Source organism: Callorhinchus milii, unplaced genomic scaffold, assembly GCF_018977255.1.
Source record: "Callorhinchus milii isolate IMCB2004 unplaced genomic scaffold, IMCB_Cmil_1.0 Scaffold4, whole genome shotgun sequence".
Lineage (NCBI taxonomy): Eukaryota > Metazoa > Chordata > Chondrichthyes > Chimaeriformes > Callorhinchidae > Callorhinchus > Callorhinchus milii.
This window is the reverse complement of record NW_024704745.1, coordinates 24,261,785-24,284,314: the sequence shown is the minus strand read 5'-3', so window position 1 is coordinate 24,284,314 and position 22,530 is coordinate 24,261,785. Positions and strand designations below refer to the sequence as shown.

The 22,530-nt window shown below is 42.9% G+C and overlaps 1 protein-coding gene across 1 annotated transcript; it reads left to right on the top strand.

Moving 5' to 3' along the window:
* Nucleotides 1–4,972: 4,972 nt before the first annotated feature.
* acp6 (acid phosphatase 6, lysophosphatidic) lies at nucleotides 4,973–22,243 on the top strand. The gene is made up of 10 exons (XM_007891803.2): nucleotides 4,973–5,259; nucleotides 7,802–7,930; nucleotides 9,925–10,055; nucleotides 12,318–12,397; nucleotides 16,396–16,483; nucleotides 16,891–17,023; nucleotides 18,617–18,717; nucleotides 19,490–19,576; nucleotides 20,262–20,433; nucleotides 21,609–22,243. Exons 1-10 carry the CDS (start codon nucleotides 5,080–5,082, stop codon nucleotides 21,753–21,755), a joined length of 1,248 nt encoding a protein of 415 aa, XP_007889994.1. The 5' UTR covers nucleotides 4,973–5,079; the 3' UTR covers nucleotides 21,756–22,243.
* Nucleotides 22,244–22,530: the final 287 nt, after the last annotated feature.

Below are 22,530 nucleotides of genomic sequence, written 5' to 3'. Positions count from 1 at the left end.
ATTTTTCATGCAATGTGAAAGAAAGTCATAAAAGATCTTCATCCTATACTGCCCTCATAATGGTTCTACAATTTCTAAATACAACAACAACAAGATTCCACTTATAAAGCGCCTTTCACGTCAGGAGGATGTCCCAAGGCGCTGCACAGTTGGGTCATGACCCGAGCAGGGGGGAAATGGTCAGGGTGAGGGGAGGGAAGGGAGGGAGCGAGGAGGGGGGAAATGGTCAGGGTGAGGGGAGGGAAGGGAGCGAGGAGGGGGGAAATGGTCAGGGTGAGGGGAGGGAAGGGAGGGAGCGAGGAGGGGGAAGAGAGTCGAGAGGGGAGCTGAAGGCTCGGTCAAAGAGAAGATGTGTGTATCACGGACTTCCCTCACTTCACACCATTCTCAATGGGGATATCAATGAATTTGGAACAACGGTATTGGGCTTGAGACTGTCAAAACTCCTGATATGAAATATTCAAAAGGCTGGTACACTGCTAAACAGCACAAGCTACAAACTGCAAAACCAAAAGGGCCGTATTTAGCCAAATAGCGAATGGTCAAGCTTCACTGACGTTATCATAGAGAAAAGCCATTTCAAGACAAATACCAGGAAATTACCAGTTCTTTACACAGGATTAACTAAACTGAGCACAGGTTTACCAAGAAGAGTGATTGAGGCCAGCACGCTGAATTCATTTAAGAAATGGCTTGCCACTGTAATGAGAGGATGGTGGCTATTCATGAAGATGGCATAAAATAAATGGAAAGGCTTTTCGCCCAAATCTCTCTTGTGAGGGGTAGTTTCAAATGTGCAATTCTGGGTCCATTCAGTGCACTAAATATTCTTAATCATTGTTGTGTTTTTTGCAGCAGTGAAAAACTGCCTCTTTTTTTCTGAGTTCTGAGCCTTTGACTGGTAATGAAGCTTATTCCGAATTCCATGGCACCAACTAAAATTATTGTAATCCCAGGAGAAGTGCAAATGTTGCTTCTAGCGACTTGTGTTACAGTTCAGGGATATTAAGTTTTCTTATGTCTTTTTCTTTTCTAGTTTTCTGCTGGGGGAATGGGAGGAGATGTATACTGTTGGCCAGTGATGTAAATTATGTGTCTGTTTCAGAAATGGGAGCTAATGGCTGGCGTGCAGTTGAGAAGAAGATGAATGTTCTGAGATGAGACAGTGGTGAATACTCTTTGCAATTAATCCAGTCTAAAATGTCATTCACCAGCCTCTGGATTGCCAAACTGTAAAACATTGGCACCGACATGTTATCTTAATCTCATTCTTCCAACAACTTCTGTAGGCTCCCTTCATTTCAATTTAACCAGTCATATTTCTCAGTCATAAAATGTTGAGTCTCGAACTCTCATAACCAATCTGAAGCACTGAAGCTCAAATTCTGTTGTTAGGATTAATCCTGCGAGATATTGCAGTGCACCGTATTGAAGGGAATCAACATTTATTTAAAACAATTCAGAAGGAAATATAGTTACTGTATTAAATGCGTTATATAAAATCATCGTATACATGGGAATGAGAAAGTTCACCCAGAAAGTTCACCCAGATACTTCAGTATCTCAAGGTAGCAATATAAATCTGTACACGTTGAGGTTTGTAAAGGCAATTTCAAGAAAAACACCAGAATGTACCAGAACTTTACACAACTAACGGCTGAGCTCAGTTTACCAAGAAGAGAGATTGAGGCCAGCACACTGAACTTATTAAGAAATGGCTTGATGATGTAATGGTGAGTATTAGGAATAGATTGAAAGGGACTGCTTCATCCAAATTTTTTGTTTATTTGGCTTTGGAAGCATATCTCTGCGTTGCAAGCATGCACATTCGCATATTGCATCAATATGTAATGAAAATTGAAAGCAGTTTAAAATCCAATGACAGGTTTATTGCAAAACTTCAGTAACTTATATAAGTTGGCAAAAGCATAGGATACATTCACCAAGGTACAATACCAGTTTGATGGGAAGATTCTAGGTGACAGAATACAAATGCATTTTGGTCTGTGGTTTTAACTGTTGTGTCTGGTACATTCAATGTTGTACATTATATTTGAAAGGCACATTACGCCTGGTCAGAAAATGTTAATTTGAATATCGATCAGGTCCTTGCAGACAAATGTGATTTTCAACTGCACCCTGGCTCCAGTGAACACATATTCAATGGTTCAAGCAGTTTGCAGTTAATGTCACTGGAAAAAAAATGTCCTCTTGGTCATTTACATGTAGAGACTCAAGAATACAATGAGTCTGTTCAGTCCAATGAGCCTGTTTCCTGAATGATTAGAATATGGGTGGCTCTTTTAATCCCATTTCCCCAGTTTTATTCATTTTATAATGATCATTTAAAGTTTTTTTTAATATATACTATAAAAGCCCAGGTATTTTTCAAGGCTCCTGGAGTCCATTGTGTCAAAAAGAGAAAATCATAAATTAAACAAAGGTGGGTAAATTCAATGTAAGTGTTAATTTTGTATTTGCTAGCCATATTAAGGATAGTCAGAGAACACCACAAAGATTTTCACAGCAGAACTATGAACAGTTTCTTCACTTTCTGATCCTGCCAATACAGCAACAACAGCATGAGCGCTTCTGGCTTCAAGAAAGCATTCTTCAGTAGCTTACACATATGCACTGCTGGGATGAGATACTGTTGCAGTGTAGTGTCTACGCATTTGTGGTAAAAATGCAGATCATTCATTGACTTGGTAAATTTACAATACTGATTTATGATCAGGATATTACTTTCTACTTTGGGGTCCATTTTCAAGGTTTGTCGTATATTGTGCAAAGAAACTAGAACTAGCCCTTTTACAGGTTTGAGGACGCTGTCAGTGGGTCAAAATTCATTACCTCATTGATGATAGAGTCTACTTCATTTACTAGGTGTATGCATCTTGTAACTTTAATTCAGGCATTTCCCTGTGGGAACACAGTGTTTTCAAATAATGATTAATCCCATTGTAATAAATTTGGATTTGGCATTAATTTTATAGTTGCTTCACTTCTACGAGGACCTCAGTCAGATGCAAAAATGAGTACTTTATGAGCCTGTATGGGGTGCACAGATACGCCCTTATACAACAGCTTAGAATCCACAGCACAATAGCATCAGAAGTTGTGCTGTTAGTTTCTTAATTTAGGAGACAAAACTTCAAGAATTTCATTTAACCTCTAATGTATTTGCCACCAGATTTCACTAATTCTGCAGATAAATTATTGAATCACTGCAAAGTGCTAGATTTCTTCACAAAATGCTTATCCAATTCCAGAATGAGGTTTTCGCAATAGCACAGAGAAAACTCTTAAACACAGAATTTACAACAAATGATAATACTTGCATTTGATATAGCGCTTTATCACATCTTCGAGACATCTTAACGCGTTTCACAGGGTAGTAGTGAATAGTAGTTCACTACTACTTCACAAATAGTAGTGAATGTATGTCTCTCTCTATTTCAAAATGTAGATTTGCTATTCTTCCTGTTTCCTGTAGTTTCTGTCCCTGAGAAACAGTTGGTACTTTTTCCACCAACTGTTTCTCAGACTCCCACACCTGAAATGCATCTTCTTTCCCCATTTAGTCAAGGTCATACTTTGCAGTAATTAACGACATGGAAACTGAATGTTGACAGTGCCAAAAACTCTCTGATGTGCAGATTAGGATGTAGTAGTAATAATATAATATTCCACATATTTCAAATGTACCTTATCATGTCCTCGAGACTTCTCAAAGTAAAGTGTATTCGTGGATATTGTATGTGAATGTAGTAACCAAATCTAAGTCAAAATGTGTGTAGATATCTGAGTATTGAAACTTTTATTTCATGGTCCCGTGAAAATTGTAACACAGTAAGTTTCCTGCTGTTGTTTACCCATTGGCACTTTCAGATGTGCTTCAAATTCTTGTTCCATATCTGAGAATGTTAAATTCGGTCCTCTTAACAATCTGAGCCTTACACAATTATCTTGAACTTCAAAAACAATTTAATATCAAAATCAAATAGTCGGATTCAGATACTAGTAATAATAATAATCCTTGCATTTGTTATAACGCCTTATCATTGAGACATTCAAAGTTCGTCACAGAATATATTGTAAAGTGGATTGACTGTGTTGTTTGTGGGTGATATCCATCAAGTCTCCGTATTCACATTGTTTTGCTTTAATGTTTTGCTTTCATGCAAACCAATAAGTGTGGGCAGCATCGAGGACGTGACCCTGAAGGGTTTGCAATGATGCCTGGCAAGGGAAGGTTGCGGAGTGTAAACTATGTGAATGGCACCGTATCATTACAAGTTCTTGTTGTGCTGAACGTGGGCAGCAGTCAAGACTTAACATTGAGAGATTTGTTGTGATGCCCGGTGAGGGAAGGTTGCGGAGTCTGAACTGTGCAGGAGACACAATATCAATGCAAGTTGTGGTGGTTGTGTGCAATGCACAACGTGGGGCAAACAGCCATGACTTGCCCCTGGATGGGGTAAGCTGCGGCAGGTGCAGGTGATCTTCACGCCCCTCCGGGTCTGGCCTCCTCCTCGTCCACCGAGTCCTCCTTACTCCGCCCTCGGCGGCCGTGCCTTCAGCCACTACGCCCCGAGGCTCTGGAACGCCCTTCCTCGCTCCCTTCGCCTCGTTCCCTCCCTTCCTATTTTCAGGACCTTTCTTTTCGACCGCGCCTTTGGTCACCTCTCCCCTCTCCCCCCTCCCCCTCCCCCCTCCCCCCTCCCCCCTCCCCTCTCCCCCCCCCCCCCCCGGCTCGGCCCCGGGATCCGTTAATGTGAAGCGCTCTGAGACGCCCTCCGGCGTGGAGGGCGCTGTGTGAATCCAAGTTGTTGTTGTTGTTGTTCAGTGCGGGGGAGGTGACAGACAGACAGACAGACAGACAGGGAGGGAGGGAAGGAGGGAGGGGGGAGGGAGGGTTGGATGTCGGGGGGGGGGGGGACATGTTGTGAGTCACGAGCTCCTCACAGTGGGAGGAGCCGGGCGGCCGGAGGAGAAAGTGCTGTGTGTGAGCGGCTGTGTGCGGCGGCTGTCGGTGGCTCTGGCCTGGACCTGGGCCTGGGCTCGGGCTCGGCCGCCATGAGCCTGTACTGTAAGCTCGGGCTGGCGGTGTCGGCGCTGGTGAGCGGGGCGGCGGCGCTGCGGGGCTGGAGGCGGCCCCAGGCTCAGGACCACAGTCAGTACGAGCTCCGGCAGGTGCAGGTGATCTTCAGACACGGGGCCAGGACACCGCTGGACACCCGCTCTATCATTGAGGAGGTAACTGTGTGTGTGTGTGTGTGTGACACACAGTCAGTCAGTCAGTCAGACCGACCCCACCGCAGAGCGGCTCTGAGAGGCAGTGCAGGGGAGGGCAGGGGGTGAGGGGAGGGCAGGGGGTGAGGGGAGGGCAGGGGAGGGGGTGAGGGAGGGCAGGGGGAGGGGGTGGGGGGAGGGCAGGGGAGGGGGGGAGGGGAGGGCAGGGGTGAGGGAGGGCAGGTGAGGGGAGGGCAGGGGTGAGGGGAGGGCAGGGGAGGGGGTGAGGGGAGGGCAGGGGAGGGGGTGAGGGGAGGGCAGGGGTGAGGGGAGGGCAGGGGAGGGGGTGAGGGGAGGGCAGGGGTGAGGGCAGGGCAGGGGGTGAGGGCAGGGCAGGGGGTGAGGGGCAGGGGAGGGGGTGAGGGCAGGGGAGGGGGTGATGGGAGGGCAGGGCCGGGGAGGGGGTGATGGGAGGGCAGGGCCGGGAGGGGGTGATGGGAGGGCAGGGCAGGGGGTGATGGGAGGGCAGGGCAGGGCAGGGGTGATGGGAGGGCAGGGCAGGGCAGGGCAGGGGAGGGGGTGATGGGAGGGCAGGGCCGGGGAGGGGGTGATGGGAGGGCAGGGCAGGGGGTGATGGGAGGGCAGGGCAGGGGGTGATGGGAGGGCAGGGGAGGGCAGGGCAGGGGGTGATGGGAGGGCAGGGCAGGGCAGGGGAGGGGAGGGGGTGATGGGAGGGCAGGGCCGGGGAGGGGGTGATGGGAGGGCAGGGCAGGGGGTGATGGGAGGGCAGGGCAGGGCAGGGCAGGGGAGGGGGTGATGGGAGGGCAGGGCCGGGGAGGGGGTGATGGGAGGGCAGGGCAGGGGTGATGGGAGGCAGGGCAGGGGGTGATGGGAGGGCAGGGGAGGGCAGGGCAGGGGGTGATGGGAGGGCAGGGCAGGGGGTGATGGGAGGGCAGGTTGCAACAGGCATCAGTCTCTTTCCCCCCCCCCCCCCCACACACACACACACAGTCAGTCAACACCTTCAATAGAGGAAGCAGGAAAGAGTGCTGCAGATAGAGCCATAATTGTATTGTTGCTGAGGGTGAGGGTGAGGGATGAGGACTGGGGACTGGGGGTGAGGGCTGGGGGTGAGGGCTGGGGACTGGTACTGGGGGTGAGGGCTGGGGGTGAGGGCTGGGGACTGGGGTGAGGGCTGGGGGTGAGGGCTGGGGACTGGGGTGAGGGCTGGGGGTGAGGGCTGGGGACTGGGGTGAGGGCTGGGGTGGGGACTGGTACTGGGGGTGAGGGCTGGGGGTGAGGACTGGGGACTGGGGTGAGGGCTGGGGGTGAGAACTGGGGACTGGGGGTGAGGGCTGGGGGTGAGGGCTGGGGACTGGGGGTGAGGGGTGGGGGTGAGGGCTGGGGGTGAGGGCTGGGGACTGGGGGTGAGGGCTGGGGGTGAGGGCTGGGGACTGGGGGTGAGGACTGGGGACTGGGGGTGAGGACTGGGACTGGGGGTGAGGGCTGGGGTGAGAACTGGGGACTGGGGGTGAGGGCTGGGGACGAGAACTGGGGACTGGGGGTGAGGGCTGGGGACTGGGGGTGAGGGCTGGGGACTGGGGGTGAGGACTGGGGACTGGGGGTGAGGGCTGGGGGTGAGAACTGGGGACTGGGGGTGAGGGCTGGGGACTGGGGGTGAGGGCTGGGGACTGGGGGTGAGGGCTGGGGACTGGGGGTGAGGGCTGGGGTGGGGACTGGTACTGGGGGTGAGGGCTGGGGGTGAGGACTGGGGACTGGGGGTGAGGGCTGGGGACTGGGGGTGAGGGCTGGGGACTGGGGGTGAGGGGTGGGGGTGAGGGGTGAGGGGTGGGGGTGAGGGCTGGGGGTGAGGGTGAGGGCTGGGGGTGGGGGTGAGGGCTGGGGGAGCGACTTAATTTTTATTTTTTTTAAAAATTACCTGCAGCCCAAGGATTACAACATTTTGCTCCTTTAGTCACTTGAGTAGGTTCAGTTCCTGACTAATCACTGATAAGACAAATCATCTTTAAAAGTTTGATGCTTGAGACAGACAACAGGGGAATTTTGTCACTCTCACACACACACACACTGTGGGGCAGATTACAATACAGTTTTGCATCTGTAACAGTGAGATTTTGCAGTGCTTCGGGATTTTATTGTTGCATTGTGAAGCATAGTAACTGTATTTGTAGGGAAATGCAGGAGTTAATTTGTCAACCGCAATATCCCCACAAACAGCAATCAAGTGACGTCCCAATTTTCTCTCGATGATAATGTAGTTTGAAATTTTCTTCAGGGATCTGCATTTTGACTGCATGTCAATCTCTGTAGAGCATTTGGTGGCTTCATTGCATTTTTGCCAACAAAAATTACCCAAGTCGCTAAATTTTACAGTGAAGCAAGACATTCTTTCAATGTAAAAGATGCTATATGAACTGCACTAATTATTATCTGGCAAACTGAAAGCCTGACGGAGACTTAATAACAACATAAAATATTCCTTAGACATCTTAGTATAATGGGTAATTGATTCTGACCCTTTATTATTGGATCTCTTAACGCACAGGCAGAATGGAACTTAAAACTTTTATTACCTCCTGTACACACGTTGATTGATTACACAGTAGTGGACCTTAACGGAAAACCACAACCTCCATCGTTAATTGATGATGCCAACAACATAAAACAATTTAAGGTAAGCTTGCATCCATGTGGACTCGCAGGATTAAAGTGCATGTTAATGAATTGCAAAACTGTAATGGTTATAGCTGATTTTTCTTTTGGTCAGCTGGGTACCTGCCACGTGTGGAAATTTCTCACCATGCTTAAAAGTATCCAAACCACAGCAACAACAATTTGCGTTTATATAGCGTCCGCCCTTCACGCAAAGCTGCATCTGAGCACTTAACAGTAGCTGAACCTCATGCCGAACGGGGGGGGAGGGAGGAAGTGACCCTATGCACAGTCAATGAAAAAGGTCTTCAGTCATGATCTAAAGGAGGCCGTAGAGGACACAAGGCAGAGGGTTTGATGTAGAGAGTTCCAAAGCTTCGGGATGTAGTGGCTGAAAGCACGGCCGCCGATACTTGGTGAAGGAGACGGCACGAAGGATGAACAGGAGGCCAGAGCCAGCCTAGCAGAGGCAGGGGATAATGGAGTGGAGTAGGTCGGAAAGGTAGGGAGGTGCCGGGCATGAAGGGATTTGTAGATGAGAGAAGATCTTGAAATCATTCTGTGAAAGAGGGCCAGTGGAGGTGTGATGGGGGTACAAATTTTAGTGTGGGTGAGTATATGGGTGGCAGAATTTTGAATCAGTTGTAGTTTGTGGGTATTGAAGCTAGGGAGACCGACGAGGAGGGCATTGGAATAGTCGAGGCAGGAGGTGATGAAGGCATGGGCAAATGTTTTGGGTGTGAGGCACAGTCGGAGGCGGGCAGTATGATGGAGGTGGAGCGACCTTGGTTTAGGGCCGAATGTGGGAGAGGAAGGGCAGTTGAAGATTGAATCTGACCCCTAGGTTAGGTAGAAACCAGACTGGGTTCTACATATGTATGGCAGTTGTAGCTGATGAGCCTTTTTATTAAGGTATATATGAACTGTGGCAAGTAAGTCTCTAACAAGGCTACAAGACCTGCTGCCTAGTCCACTTGCTTGGTAGTCATTTCCATGTTTAATGCATCTCCGTAACTCTGAAATTGTCTTAGTGGCATCTGGTTTCCTCACATGTAATGTTTTGGTTTCTTTCACTTATGTGGTAAAAGTTGGATTGTCTGCCATTTTATGGTCTTTGAGTGTTTTTCAACTACCTAACCTACTCTGCAATATCTCTGCTGTGTGATGTGTGCAAGTTTTCATTTTGTGTTTCGTCACTGTATCTCACTGCAACTCCTTTCAGAAAAACTGCATTGTGGTCCCAGAAAAATATCTTACATACCCTGATTTGAATGGCGTCCTATTCATTTAGAAATCTATTTCAAGTCTTCTGGCCTAAGCATTTATAATTCAAGCTCTGTCTTGTGACCAATACACAATTCTCTTTATATTGTCACTAAGAGCTTAAATCAACCAAATTTAATAAGCACATTTTATAATGTGTATAGATGCTACAATTAATTGTACTTTGCTACGTTTTGTGACTGTAATATTTAGCAACGGCATGGTATGAAGGTCTTGAAATCAATCGAGTGTCTCTTTACAACTTTATACTGTTTCATCTTTGGGATGGGTTCATTCAGGTATGGGTTTCATTTTGATAATGGCTGTGTACATTGTAAAATAATACTAGTTTCTTGATAAAGTTGCCATCGTCATTCCAAGTGAATTAGCAGAAAACAACAAATTGCATTTATATAGTGCCTTTCACATCAAGACACCATTGGCAGTGTTTAGTCTAGTTAAATTTCATTTTAATCTATTCTGTTTTCTTCTCCTACCTCTTTGCTGCAGAACAAACTCTTTCTGTAGTTTAGTAAACAAATGTATTCACTTCTCTTGAACTCGTAATTCAGCTAATTATGTGAAATTAAAAAATAGGTAGAGCGGTTCTGCACTTTCTGTTTTTACGCTTTGAGACATCTCAATGATGTGATAAGGCGCAATATCAAATCCAAGGATTATTGTTATTACTTGTAAAAATTGAGTTGGATTTTGTACATATTTGTTCACTTCAGATGTATTTTCCTACTATAGACTGGGATGCGAGTTGGTCAGCTCACTTCAGTAGGAATGGAACAGTTGTATGCACTAGGCAAAAGGATGCGAGTTTCTTATATAGAAGAAAAGCAGTTTCTTTCTCCCGCCTACAGCCCCTTGGAGATCTAGTAAGTAATGAAGGTGTGGTTTGATGAATTTGTCATTGTTTCAGTGACAATTTTCAAATCCTTTAAGAAACTTCAAACATTTAGACAATGAACAACATATCTGAGTTGCTATAATTAAACTACTTTCTAGATACATTAATCATGGACTAATTTAGATACTTTAGATACTGTGTAGTGTTTTTAATGTATTTTCCCTTCTTCAGAGAGACTCAGTTGAGGTGATATTCAACTTGCTGGTAATTTTAATGCAGGCAACCAAGTTAGATTGGGCACTACTTAATACTTTTGTCAGCTCATCCGTCTCAGCACAAGTGTAATAGAAGGGTAAGGTTTTGAGGGTTGGAGAATTATTAATTACATTAACATTAATAATTATTCATATGTAAAGTAAGCCTTTGTCTGTACATTTGCAAACGTGTTTGATGGGCTCTACAGTGCAAGATTTATGAAGGGGGGCTGTGAATTGTGAGTTTAGCAAATGTCCAGTTAATGTAAACCTTCTAGAACTCCACTGCCAATCTTAATTTCAACTGCTGTGGAGCTAAATTCCGGCCAAAGGAGATTCCCGATTCCTTCCAGGAATTATCATCGGAACCAAGTTACAGAGGATCGGACACAACAAGGATACCCTCAGGATTCGATGTTTACAAATCAGTTTGTGGATCTCATAAATTAGACCCCAGTGTATCAATAAAGTATTATTCTGGGCACTTGTAACCATTTTAACATTTGTGGAGGCACCAAGAACTGAGACTGATTTACCTCTGTACTGGTGGACAGTGCCGTACTGGTGCACAGTAAAAAATTGGAAGTAATTGGAAAATAAAAAACATGAATGTTACTAGTGCACAGTGCTGTAAGTACACTTAAACCTTTGTGAATCGTGTTAGGTCATCTTCCTGGAGGAAATTGCATTTTAGAGGGAAAGTTATTTTGTTGGAACTGGCACAAATTGAGCGACACTCAACACAATTTGTATTAATACAACAACTTGCACTTATATCGCACCCTCCACACAAGGTAGCGTGTCAGAGCGCTTAACAGTGCCGGAGCATGACTCCGAGCCGGAGGGAGGTGTCCGTAAGCACGGTCAAAGAGGAAGGTTTTCAGGCGAGACTTGAAAAGGGGACAGAGGGGGCAAGGCGGAGAGATTGAGGAAGAATGTTCCAGAGTTTCAAGGCGTAGTGGCTGAAAGAGCGACCTCCGATGGTGGGGTGAATTAATGAAATCAGGATTCACAGGATAAAAGCATCATGCGACTAAACATCTTAGAAAATGTTAGTATCAACCCAGAGAGCGGACAGCTGCCTTGATAGAAGGATTCAATCTCCATATCCCATGGGATTGAAGACTGATATGAAGGCATGAGTGAGATTTGTCATAAAAGGGAATACCTTCTTCAACAGTAAAAAAAAGTAAAAATACTTTAGAGAACAGCTAGACTTTTAAAGTTAATGCAGCTTATTTCTGCAGCTGCAGCTTATTTCCAATCCTAGTCTTCTCTCATCCAGATGCAACAAAAACAAACCACATTTCAGTTCAGGAGGAAGTTCCAGACTTATTCATATATATTTCTGAACATGTTTTTATTTTTTATATATATGTTATCACTTGAATGTTGATATATTGAATCGTCTCTTTTGTATATTAACTGCATTATCTTATTTTAGTACAAAATAAGAAAATGCAGTTAATATAAATTAATTAGCGGAATTCTAGTCTCATAACTTACCCTATTTTTAGTTTTTTGTTTGTGTTTGGAAAATGAAAAGTAAAACTGCAAAAAGATAATATGCAACTAAATAATTGGAAGAAATTGGAAACTAAAAAGCATGAATGTTTTGTTCTGCATTGCCTATAATGCTTGGAATGATGTGTGCAAAATAATAATTATTGTTGGTTGTTGCTTTTGATATAGCTCCTTATGTCAATGAGATATCTCAAAGCGCTTCACAGAATATATTGTAAAGTGAATTGACTGTATACTTTGTGGGCAAAAATCATTTTAGATGATCCAATACTACATTTCATTGATGCTTTCTATTCTCACAATATTTAGGATCAACTTTAGATAAATAAATGTAACTTAATTTAACTTAGAAAATTAACTGAAGCTAACAAGTAAACTTTGAGTCAATGTAATGCTTTAATTTTGCTTTCAATTTAAGTGTAGCCATAGACTTTACATTTAGCTCACTTTAAGAATTTTTAATTTGTTGCACTGCGCTATTACTAGATGACTTTTTTTAACCCTTTCCCCAGTGTTCGTTCAACCAATATTGAAAGGACTATCAAATCTACACGGTGCATGCTGGCTGGTTTATTCCAGCAGAAACAGGATGGTAAGTAGTGTGTGTGTGTTTTATGCTGGTATATTATGAAATGGGAGAGAGTGATGTTCTATAGTACAACTGCTGTTTTATGTGTAGAAACCCTGAAGGAGGTTTTCTTTTTTCAGGCTGCACATGGGATAAAGCTGTGGTGATGTCATATGATTTGTACGTTGTGACACTGTTCGCTCCCGATCGCCTGATAGTGAAATAATGGCAGAAATAACAGCAGGAGATGCTGGAAAATGCCTGAGTATCAGACCCCTGTGATTCAGCCTTTATGATTTAGGTAGATGTTGAAGTCTTGAGGAGTTTGAAAAACCTTGTGAATGTGGTTTATGGTATCAGCACACCTTCATATGATGTCTGGAACATTGATCTCCTCTATCATCAGTGCTCCCTGATGCTACAGCACATGAAAAGTTTGCTGAAGGAAAGTATGCAGGTTAGGTGGGGTCCAGGATACATGGCAGCTTTTCATTACGGGGTTGCCTTTGTCAATACACGCGTACTGAAAGGACAGTATCTTACCGCACCCAGATGCTTCAACTGCCATGTTACGTGATATGAATTTAAAAAAAATTACTGGCACAACACTTCTTAATTGCTCTTTCAAAAGCTGGTTAAAATGAGGTGTTTGGTACCTGTCAGTAATAATGAATAATTCAATCAAGGTCTTATGTTTATCTGAAATTCTTGGTTTATTGACTTGAATCATTGATTGATAATACTGTATGTAGTGGGTAGAGGTTTTGTTTATAAAATAAGTTGTTTAAAAGTCCATAACTATTTGAATTATTAGGATGTTTCATTTGTGCATGAGGTTGGATTCTCCCATCCTCCACCCATACTCCTCATATTGTTTTGTTGCTAATATGGAGAACTGCATCACATTTTCTTAATTCTTTGGAGCCATCTTCACATCATGAAAAGCTTCATGATATTCTCCTTCCATGGTTTATTCTTCAGGAGTCGTCAATTATTCCTGCAGCTAGTGTCAGCTATTCCTCTGCCGGATAAGAATTTCTCTTATCTGCTTTCTAAAATTTGCATTAGCAGTTGTGTCCTACTGCTTTTCGACTTACTGCTTTGTAAGTGAACATTTTTGGTATCAGGAATATTTGCATATGCTTTGGATACTTACCCTCAGCTTCTCTCCAGGAGCTAGAAGTTCCAGTAATGTCCCACAAACAGCCATGGAGTGAATAACCAATTTTGTCGAGGGATTGTTCGCCAGAAAACCAGGAGAAATTCCCTTCTCATTTTGAACATTACCATGGGATCTTTAATGTCCGGTTTGTTTTGGTTTAACTTCTCACCTGAAGAAAGGCACTTCCAACAATGCAACACATCCTCCAGCACTACACTGAAGCATCAGCTTAGATTGACTATATGAGTTCCAAATCCCAATGTTGAACTTGAACCCATAACTTTCTGACTCAGAGGGAAGAGTGCTACCAACTGAGCCAGCCTATGTTGAAGTCCCAGAAGCATTGCTGAGTGTTTCCATAGCGTGAGTGCGATAAGGGTGTAAGCATACAATGTTCCAGAGGTGAGAACAACAACAAGATTACATTTGTATGGCACCTTTCATGTCGAAAGGACGTCGCAAGGCGTTGGACAGTGTACCGCATTTCATACCCGAGCTGGGGCCAGGGGTGGGAGAGAGGAAGGGAAGGTGGGTGACCGATGGCATGGTCGAAGAGGGGGGTCTTGAGGCGGGATTTGAAGGAGGCTAAGGAGGGGCGAGGTAGAGTGATTGGGGGATGGAATTCCAGAGGTTGGTGGCAGAGTGGCTGAAGGCTCTCCAATGGTGGGGCGGGTGGGTTGGGGGACGTGGAGCAGGCCGGAGCCAACTGAGCGGAGGGAATGGGCAAGTTGGTAGGGGATTAGGAGGTTGCAGAGGTAGGGCTGATAAGCAAGGAATTTGCATAGTCGAGCCTGGAGGTGATGAAGGCATGAACAAGAGTTTCAGTGGCCTGATGGGTGAGGTAGTGGCGGAGTCAGGTGACGTTACGGAGGTGAAGGAAGACAGAGCGGGTCATGGCTTCGATGTGGGGAAGAAAAAACAGTTGAGGGTCGAACAAGACAGCTAGGTTCCTGACTGGCTTGGTGAGTTGAAGTGTGCAACCATGGAGGTTGATGCTGCCAGAGCCTGAGGTGCAGAGGCGCTGGCGTGAGCAGTTTTCTCAGCAGATATACATCCCAAAAAGATTAAATTGTTTTTTTTCTCTTGCTTTACCTGCAAATATAGGACATGAGGAAATAGCATCAAAAGTGCAAATAAAAATATTAATTTAGGACAACTATCCAAGGCTGCAACGTCAGCAATGGGGTAGCTTGATGCTTTCAAATGTTTGTGTTGTGCATTGTATGGAAATGTATGAGCCAAAGCCAAGAGATCACAACACTCTGTCCAGTTCACATTTGGCACCTCAAGCATCAATTCAAACTCTGTCTGGAATAAGAAGATTGAAAATGGGCTGCGAAGGTTGTGAGCTCCAGCATTTGCCACTTAAACAGATATTCTCCTGAACTGATCAGGCCGGGTCTTGTGTTTGGTTAGAATGAAGAAGACCTTACTTCGTTATAGCGTTTTACCTCATTGAAATGCCTCCAAGCCCTTCCCAAGCAATTAGTACTAAGTACAGCGACTTTTTGTAGGTGGACGCAGCGTCTGTTTGAGTGAGCAAGGTGTCACAAGCATCCGTGCAGTAAACAATCAATAAAAAGGTTGTTGGCCCCGGAAAACTCTTCTTTGTTCAAAACTGTGTCATGGGATCTTTTATCACCACCTGGACAGGTAGATGGGACCTAATGCTAAGGTCTCGACCGCAATATATGAAGTCAGTTAAACACAGGTGTTTTAAATATGACATGCGGGAGATAGGTAAAAATTTAAGTATTCTACTTGCAGTCAGTCATGACCGAAATATCAAGCAAGTACCATTGCCAATTTTAACTGTGGAGCTATCGACCCACTTTAAATTCATCCCTGCAGTATCTTTCTGGCACCACAACTTCATACTTTTGTGAAGCAAAAAAGACCAGTGTTTTAAACTTAAGATTGACTCTTTTAAGGTCACTCCTACGTGATTTCTCGCTAATATTATATTCAATGTATTCAATAGATATTTTTAATTACATGGCGTAAGGAAGCAGTTAGATAACCGAAGAGTGGTATTTCATATTTAACCCTATTGAAGAGGATTTCTCATTTGATTCTTATTGAGCACAGAAAGGTTTAGAAAAAATATTCCAAACAGGCAAAGCACCATTTTACTGATAAAGAGGAAACTCTTGGGCCAGAGAAGACCACTGTATGTCCCATCTGGCTGGTCCCAAAGGATGTGGCAGAGACTCTCTGAACATTAACATTTGAGGACCACATACATTAGGGAAGATTATATGGTTTATCTATATGGCTATCTATAAACCACTTGATCCATATCAGATCTTGAACAATGACCAGTTCTTTATCTCTGTATCAATATGTTGTGATACATTAATTTTGTAAATTAGCCTATTGTGATGTTAATGTTACCAACAGCCTCAATCTAAAAAGCCTAATCCTGTGGTAGAGTGCAGCATTGCAAGACTATTATAACTAGCCTTTGTCTTCCACTGTGCTTGACAAGTGAGATGGAGAAAGAATCAGGAAATCCATAAGTAAAACGCAAAATACTGCAGATGCTGGAAATCAGAAACAAAAACAGAGATCGCTGGGAACAATCAGCAGGTCTGGCAGTATCAATGGAGATAGGAAAGTGGGTCAACTTTTCTGACAAAGGCTCATGGCCCTGAAATGTTGACCCACTTTCTCCATAGATGCTGCTTGACCTGCTGAGTATTCCCAGCGATCCTGTTTTTGTTTCAGGAAATCCATATTCTGTTTTACCGTTGAATTACAATACAGAGGTTTGTATCTGTTTGTAGGTTGACATTCTGGGAGTGAGCCTGTGTCATCTATTAGAGCTGTTTGTATTGATGGTTTATCTTGATTTGCACAGCTAAAGTGATCATTTTCACCACTGACACTGAAAGTGAGATCCTGTATCCCAACACGTACGGATGCAAACGTCTTCATATTTTGAACAGGTATTGTGTACAATTTAAGTTTTGATGCATTTCCTTTTTTTAAAAAAAATGTCTGAGCCTGGAATGAAGTGACTGGGATAAAAGTCTCCTTCGTGATTGGCTATGGGTACTTTCTTTTCTAACTACTTTATGCATGTTGCAACAAATTACTCCATTGTTCAGATATAGTGAACCAAGCTGGCACAGTTATTTTACCAATACATGGAGCACTGAAAATAATTTAGTAACATTTCTATCAGCAAATATCTACATATACAGAATGCTTGTATATGAACAGTTGATGTTTGTTCACTTCAGTTTTCTTGACTTGTTCTCTGTGTAGTGACCAAAGTAAATGCCTGATCTTTCAGGAGTTTAAATCGAACAGGCTGACGTGTGTTTTTCTTTGATGTTGTGTTCTTACTCAGACAGTTGTGGAAGAAAGTCAGAGCACAGCCTGATGTCCAGTGTGACATGAGATTGCTACAGCAATCACTAGGAGTAGTACCTGATGATAACGCTACCTTTATCGACATCATGGATGATATGATAGCACGCAAGGTGAGAACCTGTTATGGTGGCAATAATGTAGGAACTTGAGGAACCCTTTCAGGTTGACCTGCACTTTTTTGGGTACAAATTTCAGGGCGTCCACTAACACTTTCCTAAATAGGTCATCCTCAAAAACCTGGAAATCATTTCTAGATATTTCAACTGTCTGCAAAAGCTGTATTAGATTTCAGTCTATTGTACAGTAACTTTCTCAGGTGCATGTTAAAGTTCTACTGGCCCAGCCCCCATCACTCATTTTCTATCAATTTGATAGCCATATTTGGCACAAAATTCCATCATGCATTCACCAGATCATTTTTATTTAAAGCAAAACCAGATTCCAATCTCTTGTATTATTTTGTTCAATGGGGACGGATATCACTCCTCACTGTTTCTTCAAAGGGAAGAATTGAAAAAATTGATCTTAAAAGAGCCAGCACAGACACAATGGGCTGAATGGCTGCCTTCTATTCTGTAAATTTCCATGGTTTTAATGCTTAGTAAAGAACCTGTGTCATGGATGTTGATTCTTTCTCCACTTCCCTTAGTATCCTTACTTATTAAATATTTCTCTTACTTAGATGCCTCAATTCAACTTGATTTAATAATCTTACGTAACGTGGAGTCCTGTAGCTCAGTGGTTAGAGCACTCGTTTTGCAAGCGAGAGACCTGAGTTCAATTCCAGGCAGGGCGAAACCTTGGGCAAGTTTCCTTACTCCACACGCCTAATAATAATCCCTCCAAAACCAACAACAATAATAAATTGGTCATTTTCAATCTACAACTGTTTGTGGGACATTGCTGTGCCCAATTGGCTGCTGCGTTCGCCCACAAAAAAAAATACAGTCAATTCACTTTACAGTGTGTTCTGTGAAGCGCTTTTGGAAGTCCTCCCGACGTGAAAAGCGCTATATCAAATGCAAGGATTATTATTATTAGTTCCATATTCTCATGACCCCCTGTAAACTGCACATAATTGGACACAATTGTCCATAGCTGTTACTCCACTCAAGAATGACAGACTTTTCAGCATTCAGTCCAGTTTCATATTGGAAGAATAGCTCTTATTGATGTTTGTTGAGGCTGTGCTCTTTGGACCTGTACCCCAGCACAAGTTGTTATCTTCAGGAGACTAAAGAGGAAACCACATATTTTATTGCAACTACATTGCTCTCCTTCGAATTTAAAAACAAAATGTAGACTTTGTTCTCACAACCTGAAACTGACTGAAGACCAATCTGATTATATGGTTCTCTTTTTTACTTTTGTTTTTCTCTTCTGCCTGCCTTCGCCAACAAAAGATGAGGGCTTTTGACTTAAGGAACTAAAAACACTTCTGAATTTGCAACCACCTTGTAGGTGCTTTCCAGAGTTTGGAGCTATATATATATCAATCACTAATTATTTGTTGCTTAAAGTGATGATAATTCTATTTTAGAGATGTATTTTTAAAAACACATTTACTCTTCTGACTGTCCAGTTCCAGAAGTCACTGGAATAATCAGAAAGAGTCACATCTTTAGCTGCTGGAATGTATTCAGATGACTGGTTGAGGATTTCAAATTGATAGTTAGAATGTTCTAACACTTTATTTCCCTTAGGCCCATGGATTACCCCTTCCAAAGGTCCTGATGGAATGGGAAGAAACCATTAAACAACAAGCTGTGAAAACTCTTTGTAGTAGCTTCTCATTGCCGAATAGGTAATGTGTTTTATTTGTATCCAACAATGTTCTGCTCATGGGAAATTATAACAGGAACTTACCACCTCCTCCCAAACCTGTTCACTTTTTGACATTCTGTCATGTTTGAAGTACCCAAAACTTTTGCTGTCACCGCCTTACAACACATGGGTTGATGAGTCCATTAGCGAACGTTGTGCTGGTTAACCTTCATGTGCTCTTGTAACTTATTTATTAGACTGACTGACGAGGGGGAAAGAGAGGGAAAGGAATTTATGTTAGTCCTTCACAAGTGTGGGCCCATAATTCAGTACAAATATAGCACTAAATTGTCTCGTTCGTAAGAATGGCTCGTCTGGGAAGTGGAAAAATCTTCTCCTGTGAGGGAGCATTTAGTTCTAAAAGAAAAACAGCTGTAACGTTAACCGTGTGAAATGTTACATATCTAGAGTAAATCCCCCCCAGTTGTTAGAGCAGAATAGAAGGAATTTTAGCCTGCATATGCCTTATGCGCATCTGATATGGGAATGATCAATTCTGGCACTGGATTATTTTTAAAAAAGTAAACACTTGAGTTGAGTGAGAGAAGTGAAGAAGTGACCTGAATTATTACATTCATCTTGTATCTTCAGTTGTCTTGCATCAAAATACATATGTTTATTGTCCCAGAAACATAAACGGTTTCAAGATTTGTAGTAAATTTGGTTCTTCGTTTTTAAAAAGAAAACATTTTGAGGACCCTTTTTTGTCCTGGTGATTTTTAAATCTGTGTCCTTCCATTGTTTCCTTTTAGAGAAGGCCTGCAATTGTCTGTGGGGCCAGTGATCGACATGTTGCTGACCAATATCAATGACAACATTCAAGATGGCAACAGTTCCAGGTATTAGATCATGTAGCAGCTATATTTTAAACTTTGGACGGTTATTATAGTAGATTATTTTATTCCTTTAATGGTTTTGCATATTTAAAGCTCATTTCAAGCCTTTTTGAAAGTATATTGCACTAATAAAACTTTGAGGGCAAAGGACTCCCCAATACGATAAGATAAAATCTGAATGAAGGATGCCAAAGGCATGCTTTTAAAACTTCTAATTATTTTTTTACGAACACTTAAATACATACCTAGATTGTCTGCCTGCTTGTCTTTATGTTCCAGGCTTCTCATTGGTTGCAATGGTGTACAGACATCATTCAGCTGTACAATTTCCTTTGACCAGTGTAGCTTGTCAAAGTTTAATTGCAAAGTTTATTGTTTGGGTTTGGTTGTGTGAATTTGCACATATGCACGCAAGGTTCCAAAGGAGCACAAATTGTGTACCCAGCAACCTTGTGCACATACGTGCAACTTTGCACATGTGCACAATTAGATTTTTTTTGGGTTTCAAAAATAGAATTGATCTGTGCTCTTTGAGGTATAGTAACCAGACCAATTGTGGTTAATTTGTACTGTTTTGTTACTAAGACAATATGAACATCATTCTTGATTGGTTCACAATATATGACTTTAATGTGAAGTGATACTATCTTTAAAGTTGATATTGACATTACACTTTCTGCCTTTCCAGTAAACAAAAAATGTACTTGTATTCAGGACATGACACCACCCTTGTCCCTATCCTTTATGTTTTGGGCATTTTCAACTGGGATTGGCCATCGTATGCTTCCGATCTAACTTTCGAACTGTTTGAGCATCAAACATCGAAAGAGAAGTTTATGAAGGTTTCCTACTCTGGTAAGGTGAGTATCAGCAGACAGTGAACTTCTGGTCACACGCTGATCCCTGATAAATAACTAGATGATCATGTTCAGTTTAAAGTGAATGCCTTGCAGCTGTTATTTCTCGGTTGAGGTTGCCCTCCTACCTCAATAACTTAGAGCATCATTTACAATTCTCCACTGTGACACAGCTGTTAGCAAGTAAAAAGGGAACGAAAGCAGAATAAAATAATTCCCTATCAACTCCAAAGTGTGCACCAGATTAAACAAATTCCCAATCTCTATATTTAATATGAAACTTCAATGAAAGACCAAGGCCCCTATTATAGAATGCCACCAAGGTGGGAAGAGCAGCAGAGAAAACTAGATAAATACACAGTACAAACTTTTATTTATATTCTGCAGGGCCAAGGAAGTTCATGTTTGAATATGATGTTTAAATGTAGATTTTTTTTGGAGCCACCCGAGTATCTGATACACGCAGAAACCTATCATCATGCTTAAGACTATCCAAACCAAACAGTTCCATGCATCCCACCTAAACATGGAAATTCCAGAGATGTTTATTGGAATGGAATGTGATCTCTCCCCCAGGGGAAACATCCTGCTTACCTAATTCCAGAAAGTATTAGTCGCAGGTTGGCAAGAGCCAAGGCTTGGGCACTCCAGAATGTGCATTGGGGTACAGTGGAGTCTAACCAGCTAAAACCGTAGAGGTTGCCATTGATATTGCTGTCCGGCAAACTTTCCCACTACTTGTCCAGTTAACCAGAGCTGAGTGGGAATAGTCCCTGCCCTCAGTGATTGGTGTGGTCTTCAGAGGCCTGACAATGAGCCAGGCTGGCTCTGCTGTGATTAACAGTACTGCGGACCCACCTAGTGGATCATAAATCGGAAGGTATTGTATATAGCAAATGTAGAAGAGCCTCCTCTATTTTGTATCCTTGAACATAAAGCTATATATTGGTAGCTGGTACATGATTCATTCAAAAAATTGTTTGACATATCACTGCAACTATTTTGGATTTGATTCAATTTTTGGATAATTAAGGATTTGCAATTTGAGTGTTTTTCAATCTCAACAATCCTTGTTGCTGGGGCAGTGTTTCTTGTGAATTGAGTATGTGCCATAGTTCATTTGAAGAGTGTATGGATTTGTTTTGCTTAGCGATTTTTTTCTCTCATTTTGTGTGTAGGACCAGTTAGTGAGGGGCTGCAGTTCCATCTTCTGCCCTCTTGATGAGTTCCTCAAAGTATTTAAATGCTGCACACTCAACATGGAGGAATACAACACCCTCTGCGATGATATAGACAGCCTTCAGAAAGAAAAACAGAGCAAATAACTTAATTTACCATTTCTGATTATTATTGCCTCAGTACTTGAATTTTTAAAGTGCACGAAAAGATTCTTTGAAAGAAGTAATGATCCAGGACAATCTCTGGGCTGAACCCATTGGTTATTTACTGACATTAGGATTTTCTCATTTACGTGTGTGTGTGTTGGAAGGGGGTTATATTTATTTAATTGTTGCTAATTCCTTTGTTGCTCATTCATTGGAATAAGGAACAGAGGAATGAACAGGATAGGAAAAGAGCATAGTGGTCCATCTGTCGAGCTCCCAAAGTTGAATAATTTTTTTTAAAAAAAGATTAACTATAAAATGTGACCTTGCACCTTGCGGGCAAATGTAAAAAGGCACAGGGAAATATATTGGGTATAAAGCTCAAGGGCAGGACGCAATTGGTAGCATAGGCTTGATGGGCACAATAGCCTTCTCCTGGATTCTATCCTGTGGAGTCCTGTAGCTTAGTGGTTAGAGCACTTCTGGCAGGGCGAAATGTTGTGCAAGTTTCCTTACTCCACATGCCTCTGTTTACCTAGCAATAAATAGGAACCTGGTTGTTAGTTGATTGGCAGATCGCTTTTCTGGGGATAATAATGCCTTCAAAACATAAATAATAATTTGGTCACTCAATCCACGACTGTTTGTTGGACACCGCTGTGCACAATTGGCTGCTGAGTTTCTCCCACAAAATATATAGTCAATTCGCCTGTGAAGCGCTTTGAGACACCTAGAAGACATGATAAAGCGCTATACCAAAATTATTATCATTTTT